General features: G+C 55.4%; 3 protein-coding genes across 3 annotated transcripts; 1 reads left to right on the plus strand and 2 right to left on the minus strand.

Annotated features, from left to right (window-relative positions):
- Window positions 1-214: 214 nt before the first annotated feature.
- Window positions 215-2,109, minus strand: MYCTH_2139043 (uncharacterized protein; the record flags this gene model as incomplete). The annotated part of the gene is made up of 3 exons (XM_003662943.1): window positions 1,171-2,109; window positions 762-821; window positions 215-674 (listed from the first exon to the last, which is right to left on the minus strand). The coding sequence occupies exons 1-3, from the start codon at window positions 1,407-1,409 to the stop codon at window positions 215-217; spliced, it is 759 nt and encodes a 252-aa protein (XP_003662991.1). The 5' UTR covers window positions 1,410-2,109.
- Window positions 2,110-4,245: 2,136 nt separating this feature from the next.
- MYCTH_94026 (uncharacterized protein) lies at window positions 4,246-5,952 on the plus strand (the record flags this gene model as incomplete). Its single annotated transcript, XM_003662944.1, has 9 exons — window positions 4,246-4,252; window positions 4,303-4,463; window positions 4,626-4,754; window positions 4,878-5,015; window positions 5,073-5,105; window positions 5,179-5,413; window positions 5,471-5,494; window positions 5,626-5,871; window positions 5,933-5,952. 9 exons carry the CDS (start codon window positions 4,246-4,248, stop codon window positions 5,950-5,952), a joined length of 993 nt encoding a protein of 330 aa, XP_003662992.1.
- A 1,813-nt stretch (window positions 5,953-7,765) lies between these two features.
- On the minus strand, window positions 7,766-8,669 carry MYCTH_94025 (uncharacterized protein; the record flags this gene model as incomplete). The annotated part of the gene is made up of 2 exons (XM_003662945.1): window positions 7,766-8,187; window positions 8,219-8,669. 2 exons carry the CDS (start codon window positions 8,667-8,669, stop codon window positions 7,766-7,768), a joined length of 873 nt encoding a protein of 290 aa, XP_003662993.1.
- Window positions 8,670-10,431: the final 1,762 nt, after the last annotated feature.

The following is a 10,431-nucleotide window of genomic DNA, read 5'->3' on the forward strand; positions in this document are numbered from 1 at the left end:
GTGAGATGCACGAGAGGAGAGGTTACCAAGGTGGGGGGAGCGCCATGCAGGTCAGAAACAGGTATCACTCGAACCTGCCGCGTCCGCACATGACTTGGACCCAAATGAATGGGTGCAGCCGTCTTGCTGCACCCGTCATGCCAACCCCCCCCGCCCCCCCCCCCGGCGGGGGGGAAAGGGAAATATAAAAAGGTGGGGTCGTGCGGAGCTCCGCCTACCGACCCAACATTGGCGTCACCAGCTCGATGCTTTTGGGTCTCGAGTATGCAGCCGGCCTGCGGGACGGGAGCGGCCGGTCCGAGCTCGTCCCGTAGTAATCGCCGGCTGCGCTGTAGTAGGCGCCGTCGTAGGTCGACGAGAAGAGACCGGTGGTCTGCTTCGAGTAGGAGCTGCTGGGGCTCGTAGCCGTAGTAGTGCTCCGGGCAAATGGCCAGATGCCCTGGTGGTATGTCCCTACTGGCGAAGTGGGACTCGACGGCCTGATGGACAACGACTTGAGCGCTGCCATAGCAGATGCGGGGGTGACGGGCTGGGAGATGTGCGTCGGGCTCGGGCGCGACGGCGAGGCGCGGGGAATAATGTCTCTGGGCTCTGGCGGGCCCGAGTAGAAGGGATATTGGGTGGCCGGGTGACTGCTGGTGTAGCGGCTCGGCAGCGCGGCGGAGATGCTTGAGCTGTTCTGGTCATGCAGGCGGCACCTAGACGAGTGTTAGGACAAAACACTTTCCTTGGAATGCGGCTCTTGTTCAAAACGAACTCACTCTTCAGAGCAGTACAGCGATTGGTCATCTAGAGGAATGAACTGCTTTTCGCAAGTCATGCTGTGCGAGAAGAACATGACGAGTCAGCTTTTGTACTTTGTTGTCGAGCAGAAGATAGTGCTATGCAGGAACGGCAGCTTCCCGGGGGATCAACCTCACTTCCCTCCTCCCCCCCAACCCCGCGGCCCCCCACTACTTCCTTGGGTTCCAGAGAACGCCTCCCCCCGGGGCTCTACCCGAAAAAATCTGGGGGGCAGTTGGGGTGACACCGGTCACCTGCATATCAAGTGCATATCAGGTGACAATGCGGGAGGATGAAAACGGAAGGTTCCTGAGGGGGGAACGGGTATAGACGAGAGGAACTGTGGGACACCGCACCGAGAAAAAAAAAGGAATGCTGAGGACATACCAATACTCCGGGAAGCTCTCCCGCTCTTCGTCCCACCAACGTTGCTCGTCCAGTTCCTTCTCCCGGTCGCGAGGGCTTTTGCCGAGCTTCGGGGCGCTCTGGGGTGTGACCCTCCTAGACATGGAAGGGCGAGACGAGTGCTTCTTGGATGAAGTGTCGGTCGCTGTGGCGGCTTTGCGTACGTCCGTCAACGAAGTGTTGCCAGAGGCATGGCCGGACCTTCGGCGTTGGTGGTGCATTGGGAACACCTTGTGATTGGTCGGCCGGGGGGAAGAGAAGTAAAGAGAGTATGTACGCTCAAAACTGCACCGACGTCCGAGTCCAAGGACGAAGAAATAATAGGGACGAAGTTGAGCTTCAGACGGTCACGGCCTTATTTGAGCTCCAAAATTTGGAAATTTGGCCGGCCAAGCCAGGGAGACAGGGCCGAAATTTGCAGGTTTGACGAACCGGTAGACTATGTGGTGTACGTGCGGTGGCAAATTATGTATGTACGCTGCAAGAGAATTTTCTTGCCCTGTCGCGTTGGCGGTGGATTTGGTGGTGCGCAGCTGCAAGTTGATAGTTGCTCACAAAGCGGATCGGTCACTGCCGGCGGCAGCGAATTGTAACCCAAAGACGGCTTGATATAGTTGTGAGACCCTCGTTGTTGGCCAAGGGTCCTAATGTTCGTCCTCGATAACGGGACGTGTTGTCGGGGCCAGGAAACAGGCTCTTTCGCAACAACAAGTCACGGCCGGGCAGTTTCAGGCCTTCGTTTGGCTTGAAGTAGCACAACGGGCGTCCAGAAACGGACGGTGTGAGCGTCGACTGAGTCCTCAAAAAGGAAAGTCGAGATGGGTGGGACAGCAGAAGGCTGGGTCTTGTTAAAACGCAAAGAGGGGCGCTCAATGCCTGAGTGAGAGCTGGAAAAGCTTCGTTTATGAGGCTGCGGGTGCCGTCTGGCAGATGTCACAAACAAATAACTAATCCGGCTGCTGACGCAGATAGCAGAGAAAAAAAAAGAGCGCGAGAGGCCCGCTGTTCAAGTGATGAGAAAGCAGGCTGCCCGTTCTGTTATTCTGCGTTGGATGACTCGCTCCCCTAATCGGGGTTCGATCCCCTTCGACCCCAGAATACGGACGGTTTCTCCTGGGAGCAGCCGAGAACGGAGATCGTCGGACTTGGAAATCGGCCAATCGTCTTTCACCGTTGCTGGTGCTGCGGTGAGTGACAACAGTTTGTGGTCACCGGTTGCACCTTTGCTGGGTGGACCCTTGGTGAGGGCGATGGCGGGTGCAAGCGGGTGTGAGCAGGGTCCGGGTGGGTTAGCCGGTGTGAAGGTCGTGGAGTTGATTCTCGGGGCTTCCCCGCTTGACGGTTCTCGATCACAGGGTGTGTATGGCGATCTTCGATGGAAGAACTACGAGTACGAGGTATGTGAATGCCAGAGGAAGTCAGCGACGAGAGAGAGAGAGAGAGGGTTTTCGGTCCTCTTGTAGGTCACGCCCTCCCATCTGTCACCTCGATTAGCTAATAACCCATCCTGCAATAGGCATTGCAGCTTGTCCCGCGAGGGGCTGAGGGGAAAGGATTTGGGGGGGGGGGAGGGGGAAGGCAGTTCACACAGAGATTGTCGGATTGACTGACGCCAGTGTGTGGGGAGCCCTGGCGGAGCCCTGTTCCCGCCTTTGTCCCTGTCCCTGTCCCTGGCCCTGGTCCCTGCCCCTCTCTGTGGCCCCGTGCTCGTACCATGCCCCCGTCTAGTTAGTAGTGCCGAGTCCCAGAGTCTCGCAGGTTGCATGCCGGGCAGTGTGCCAGTTGTGAAACGGCGGGGGGATGAACTTCCCGATGCTCTGTCGATTCACCTCTGAGAACAGTCCATTGACAAATCTGTGCAGCCGATGATGGGATCGGTCAAAGGCCCAGGGCCCAGGTTGATCGACGGAAAATGCCGCCAAAAATGTTGCAAGAATGTTGTGATATTTCGCTGCCATGAATTGATGGAGAAGTGTTGCACCAGCCATGGTCAAGGCTATACGGAGTACGTATGTATGTACCTCCGTACCGAATGATGCAGCGTGCAGTCGAAATGAGGGCATCTGTGGAATTTGCGACTGTAGCGACTCACCTTGCTGAAGACGCAAAACAAGTACTGTGTACGTCCGTACATCCATGGAATCCTACGAAATGCACAAATTACAAGATCAGAAAGCTTGGATGGGGGAACCTGTTGAGATCGCAGCTGCGCAGAAGGAAGTGATGGATTGAAAACAGAGAGGGCCTATGTATGTACAAATTTTCAGCCAATCAGGGAGGCTAGACGAAGAGTCTGCCTGTTGTTTTGGGGAACATTTGGGGGACCAACCTAGCAAGGTTGCTTCTCACCTTGAGGCCTGCCGCCTGTAGATGTTTTTTTAGAGCTTGAAGGAACAGGCAGGTACAGTACTACTACATACGGGGGCGTGCGAGCGCTAGCACACTACTCTGATTGTCCCTGGACACCCACACACATGCCCAAATGCTCGTCATCTGTTCGATGCAGCCACTACGGCGCTTCTCAGCTGTCACACTAGGGCCTAGGCACGTTCCTAACCGGTTGCAGTCGCCCGATTGTCACTAGAGACCCCACGAGGTCATCGCTCTGACCGTCAGCCTCTAGCGTTCTGGACGTGAGATGTCGGTACAGAGAAATTTTTCTGCCAATTTTCTTTCTTTTACTAATACGCCTCCTGCTAGGATATTCATAGCTCCAAATAGCAAACGCTGACCATGTCAGCGTCCAAAAGGAAGTGTCAGATGACGACGACCTATAACTTCATCACGCCATATAGGATTCCATGACCAGCAGCCCCACTCTACATGCTCTGTTTCGCAGGGTCTGCCCGTGTATCTGTACGATATATACCAGCATCGCGGCCTGCGGTTCCGGGAGCGAAGCTTTCTTGTTGCAACACTAATTATCTACGGTCGTAAATGCAACTCCAACGCTGCCGCTCGCGGCAAGAGCGCACGCCGCGGCGGCGCCTGACTAGCACTTTGTATCCGACTATTTCCTAGGTCAAGCTCCTCGGCCGGTCCTGATCGCTAGTAGAAATGCAAGGTGAGTGCCTGTCAGATAATGTGCGAATACACCCGACTTTGGTCAGGCAGCTTCACGAGCCGAGCTGAAACAACGGGCGTTGCCTCATCGCGCCTTCTGGGCGCGTCATCCGATCCCCCCCGCCTACGAGTTACTAGTAGTTACCCTACCCTCTTGGTCGCCCGACTGGTTAGGTTGGGGCCGTGCATTGCTTGCCCAGGTTGACCAAATCGTCAGTTTGACTTAGGCTGCACGACAGGTTATGTGTATATGCTCTGCGCCAGCAGTGTTCTAAAGAGGTGCACTAGGCAAGTACCTTGGTAGCTAAGTCACCTAGGTGTGGGGAGAGCACCAACGGTTCGCCGGGAAGATGGCTTCTGTTGTGCTAGTGTAGACAACATGCTCAACGCCAGACTCGCCAGGGTCTCTTGACTTGCCCTCTCTGTGGTCTCATGGCCCCACCTTACCCTCCCGTGGCGACATGGGGACGGGAAGGAACGGGGCCTTTCTACAACACTTCCCAGTACGTACATACATAACAACAAAGCTGGATGCATCGGGATCCGGCACTGCCGTTTCTGCATTCCCCGCTCTGCCATGTTGGGATTCCCTCCCGATTCGAGAAGCCATGCATCGCCGACGATAGGCAAACAAGGGCGCACGCCAGTTGCAGGGCGAAGTCCGAGCCGAGGCCATGGGTCGTTCGTACAATGCCGCACGAGTTGCGGCGGTCGGTTTCGGCAAAGACGATGCATCAACTGAACTGTCCGTGGATGGATCAGTTGTATGTACGTACATACGTACATACATGCATAAATGCGAAAACTTTTCTCCACGCCAGTGGACTGCATATTGCACTCCAGCCCGCGGTATTGTATGAGAGCCATGCATAGGCCTAGCCGCCTAGGTACGGATGGCGCTTAAATTCCCTTTCGGATGAAATACAGAATGTCGTGACACCTTATCGACCCCGCCTACCGCCGGTTTTGATGACCGGTCCAGGTTTTGTGTCGTACGGGTTGATAGATTCGCACACGACTCGGAAGCGTAGTACCCGGTGGTTAGTGTACTCCGTATGTACGGAGGAGAAACTCGGACAACCCCCAAAACACCGACGCGGAGCCAAGGTGGGGGTGCAAACTGACCCCCGCGCGCCCGTTTATTGCCTTCCACACCCACTTTGTATGTGCTCCATATACGGATAGGTATGTATATACTGAACATACATACCGTTCATAGTTGGTGCGTGCCCATACCTACTTGGTATGTACTGTACACACAGACAACACACACCACGTATCGTTGATGGGGCATGAGTGCTGCAGGTACTCTCGCCGGTCTTCGGCCTTAATTGGTTCGATTCGAGAGTCCTTATCAACCTGTTACTACTACAGTAAGGATCGAGTTTTGTGCCTTGATCGCTGCAAGGCACGTCCCTCCTCCGGGTGACAGCGGATTGATAAGAGGTCACAACACTTCCGCATCGGGCAACGTGCTAGGACGGCGGATTGACCCCCAATCAGCATCAGCCCGGCTTTGGGCAACTTCCTCCGGCCTTATCGAGCATTTCCAACTGGGCCACACCGCGGCAGCAACCGTGGAGCTGCCGGTGGAACGATTCCGTACGTACCTTACATATTGTATGTACGGATTAATCCGTACATAGATCCATCTTCATAGCATAACGGTGCACTAGTGTAGGTAACACCCTGGCAAGGTAATGTATAGTAGGCAGTAGGAGGTCGCTCACATCGAGGCGAGAGACACTCTGGAGATTGCGCGTCTCCCTTTCTTTCTCTCCTTTATTTTTCTTTCTTTCTTTTTTCTTTTTTAAATTTTCCTTTTTTCCGTTTACTTTTTCAGCTGATCTATACGTCTGTCGGCCGCTTTGTGCTAAGAGTTAGAAGTAGTTACTGAGTGTGGGCGCGATGCTAAGGCGCGGAAAATTTCATCCGTACACATACAGTCGGCGCCGGCCCCACAGCTCGGAGCCCAATCCGGAGGGAAGCCCGACTTCTCCGGTTTCGCAGACATTGTACTCCGTACAAATCGTTGCTTCCTACTGAGTAGGTTCTTGTACACGATCTGGAGAACTACTGCTTAGTAGTGCCTGGCAACACACGAAACAAAGGGGGTGGCAATATACTCGAGCGCATACAGGTTAATAATATAATACAGTTAATAAAACAAGAAGGGGAAAGAGAAGATTGGCTGCATGGTCAGAGAGACAGAAAAAAAAAAGGGAGAAGAAAAAGGAGACGTCCCGACAGTCTGGTTTGCATCACCCGACATACTGCATACCTACACGCACTTAGGCACGCTACCGCGGCTCCTCGGCACCTGCGCGTCGTGCCGTGTTGAATGCATGCGCGACCGTGCGATCCGCTCAGCAACGCGCCCCCTTCTCCCCCCCTCCCCCCAGGGGGCGGGCGAGCGGCGTCCCTTGAGAAAGGCTGAAAAGAGAGCACGCAATCGCCGCCACACGCCTCCTCTGCAGAGCGCGCGCGCCTATCAAGGTTCTCCCGTCCCAGGGGGTACACGTGTGTAGGGGTAGGGGTAAGGGGGGAGAAGGAGGGTCGCTCGGCCGATCTGAACCGGACCGATCCTTGACGAAATCCGACCCGAACTGGAACTGGGGAAGGGTTGTGGGGAGTGGGAGACTGACTTCGCGCCTTGGCCTTAATATTTCTTTTTTTTTTCTTTTTTTTTTTTCTTTTTTTTTTGCTGGCTTCATTCGTTTTCTTCCCCTTTATCTGAAGTCCGTCCAGCCATGTGGGTTCCCAGTTAGTTCTATTTCGTTAATCGGGAGCGATCGGGGCGATCGATTCTGGCCAACAGCGGGGTCTCGCGAAATCACCGAGGCAGGTTTTTTTTTCTAGTGTTCTAGTGTGCGGCTGACATTAAATCCATCACTGGGTGTGTTTATTAATCTTTTATTTTTTTTGTATCTCTGTTTCTTGGGTCGGTGGGGCATACAAGACTGTGCACTCATTCGATCGATCCTCTTGAGAAGCAGGAGTCGTGGGAAAGGTAAGGCCTGGATCGCGGAGGGCTAGCTGGCGTTCAGAGAGACACAGAAGGGGTGGTCGTGTCCAAGCTGTCGGACACGGGATGAACGAGATGGTGGGTATTCCGAAACGAAACCGAGGAGAACCAAACTTTCCCCTCCAACGATCTACCTATGCATAGTATTGTAACGAGCCCCAAAGAGGGATCTGGAGGGGGCAGAAGAAGAGCTGCACTAGGCCATCGTCACTTGAGCAACCCGAGGGACTCATAAAACCTTTGCGACCGAGTGCGGGCGTGGCTAGACACCGCATGAGTTTTCCTTCTCAACCATTACATCCCATCGTGCAGGTCCCCCCTCATTCCACCCAGCCTCCCATACGCAAAGTAGTATATAGCAAGCCCGACATTCAGGGGTGATAGAAAGTAAGCTGCCTCGGCCGTCCATCCTGATGCCCATGCGCATCCCTTTCCGCCCCGGACCCAGGCAGCTCCGCCGCTCCCCTATCCGAGGGACCCGGGCTCGGCTCAGCGCTCAGCTGTTGCGGCTCCAGTCCGTGCTGCTGCTGCTGCGTCCCGGCGGGATGATGATGCCCGGCCCACCCCAAGCAGCCCATCATCGCCGCCCCCCCTCGGCCGGCCGGCGGGGGAGAAGTGTGGTTGGAGGAGGGTGGTGGTGGTGGTGGTGGTGGTGGTGCCGTATTTGTGACGGCGGCAGCGACGGATGAGGAGGAAGAGGGAGGCGAGGAGGGCCAGTAGGGCAACGGCGCCCCCTACGGCGATGCCGGCTATGGCGCCGGCCGAGAGAGGGTCGTCGTTGGCCCCCGGGACGCCGGTTGCTGAGGAGACGGCGCGAGTGGGCGTTCGGGTTGCGATGCTGGCCTTGCGTGTCATGAGGACGCGGAGGTCCGGGTTGCTAAACCCATCAGCGGGCGCGGTATTGGTGGCGCCTCCGCCCGCGGGGCCGCCGATGGCGCTTACGATGGGGTCTGGGATGGCGTACTGGGTGAGACCATCCCAGGTATACCAGCATCCCGCCGTCCCCGATCGGAATAAACACCATGGCGCCCTCGGCTCTGCCGATCGAGTCCGGTCCCGGTTCGGTGGACCAAGTGTTGGCATCCATGTCGTACTTGACCAAACCGGACACGGCCCTCGGTGGGCCGGACCAGCCCGGCACGGTGTTGTGGGACTTCCATCCGCCGTAGTAGTAGCCCTCGCCCGTCTCGGACATGGAGACGCCGGCACCGTACGGCACGGCGGCAATGTCATCCTCCGGCGGCGAGCCGAAGGATTGCCAGGTGTCGTAGATGGTGTCGTAGGACCAGAGGGTGAACTGCGGCGAGGGCGGTTCTTGGTAGTACTCGCCGGCAAAGAGGTAGAACCTCTTGTTGACGTTGTCCGCCCATAGGGTACCTGAGCTCCGGGGCATCCGTCTTGATTCGCTGGCGGCGCCGGTATATTCGTATGTGGCCCGGAGCGGCAGCACCGCGTCAGAAGCGGAGGAATTTATTGGGAGCGGCGAACCGGGCGAGACATGCTTTGGGAGCCAGGCACCCGTATGACGCATTCGACAGCGGTAGAAACAAAAGAAAGCTGGACGCAGAGTGCGAGCTCACCGAGACTGGCGAAGTAAAATTTGAAAACTAAGGGTCTATACGGCAACGTGAGCGAAAGATGTCTTCCCAAGCGCCAGCAAGCGGATGGCTGGGCTCGCAAGCGGCCATCGGCCATCGGCCATCGCCATCCGTAGTTACACAGAATCTTTGTCGAGGACCGCGTCTCCGGCTTGATGTAGAATCGTACAGCCTACAGCAGGAACAAGAGGACTGGCCCAGTCTACGTTGCAATTGTCGATCTGCTTACATTACAGGCACTCAACCCCGTATTGCGCTGGGTCTGCTGATGAGACTCGTGGCGAGGCACTTTGGGGCGGTGAGACCGGCGGGCAACTCCTCCTGCCTAGTCGTCCTGACGCGATGGCAGCAGAAACCATGGCAGACCATCGGGGACTTGAGCGAATTGTCGTCGAATTCCTCGAGTGTGAGATGCCATCTTTCGCCCTTCGTGATATGCATGCGTTTGACTTGCAGGTTCCAAGCTTTTGGCTTTGCGCCAAGAAGTGCAACCAAGCAACCCTCCGGCAGCCTTAGTCGGTAGCAGAACCGTTGGACTGGGATGCCAAGAGCCTTGGGGTGAAAACGACGGTTCGGATTTGAAACAGGCGGGAAGAGTGCAAGGTTCGGTTTGCTTGGCCGAAAACCGAGGATGGAATGACCGCGTATGTCATAGTAGGTACAGACAGTACATACGCTAGACTTTATACGGATTATTTGTTCCATACATTCCTTATTTTTCAGGTTGCAGATTGCAGGGGCCACGGGAGAGAAAGAGAGAGAAAGCAAGAGAGAAAGAGAGAGTATATGCTCGACCGAGGCCTGTGCTCATATTAGCCAATTCGATAGAGCAAGCAGCACCGATCTTGGACAACGCGGCGTGGCTTGTTACATGTAGTGTAGTGTAGTGTAGTGTAGTGTACGAGGAGTGTACGACGGTAAGGTAGTGTACGGAGGGAGAACATGGGCAACGCCGTGAGCGCCTGAAGTGGTAAGTTCACATCGTAGATTTCTCTTGGCTCCAGGTTGTGGCCCCACTCTAGTTTAGTAAACCAAGGTAGGGCTGTGCGCTGGTTGCCCCTCGGCCTTTTTGCAGTTGTTGAAAGACCGTTTGCAAGCACCACCGTCTCGGGTTTTGATGGCGCGCTCAACAGATTTGGTCGGTGGGTGGATAATTCGACTTACCCGCTCGGCTCGCCCTTTGTTCTTACCTACCGTGCTTGACAACCTTTCAGGCAACTCGAGAGCCCGCCTTCCCTTTGGGCCCCCACACCACTTCTATCTTCAAGTACGAAGTACTGTGTATGACGTTACATACTATGTACGTTGCTGCAACAAAACCTGGCAATCGGGCATAGGATTGACCGTTTAACTCGATATCTGCGCCGAGTTTTGCTCTGATTCTACTACGTCGTCACTGGCATGTGATCTGTACATTCTTTTCGCTCTCCTTTTCTGCTTTCTCTGTCTCCATCTTCTCTTTTTTTCTTTCTCTTTCTTTAAGCGATTTTGCAGCCAAAATCCACGTCAAAAGGCAAATTTTCATGTTGGCCATCGGCACCGTATACACTACAGGGG

The sequence above is a fragment of the Thermothelomyces thermophilus genome, chromosome 3, assembly GCF_000226095.1.
Source record: "Thermothelomyces thermophilus ATCC 42464 chromosome 3, complete sequence".
Lineage (NCBI taxonomy): Eukaryota > Fungi > Ascomycota > Sordariomycetes > Sordariales > Chaetomiaceae > Thermothelomyces > Thermothelomyces thermophilus.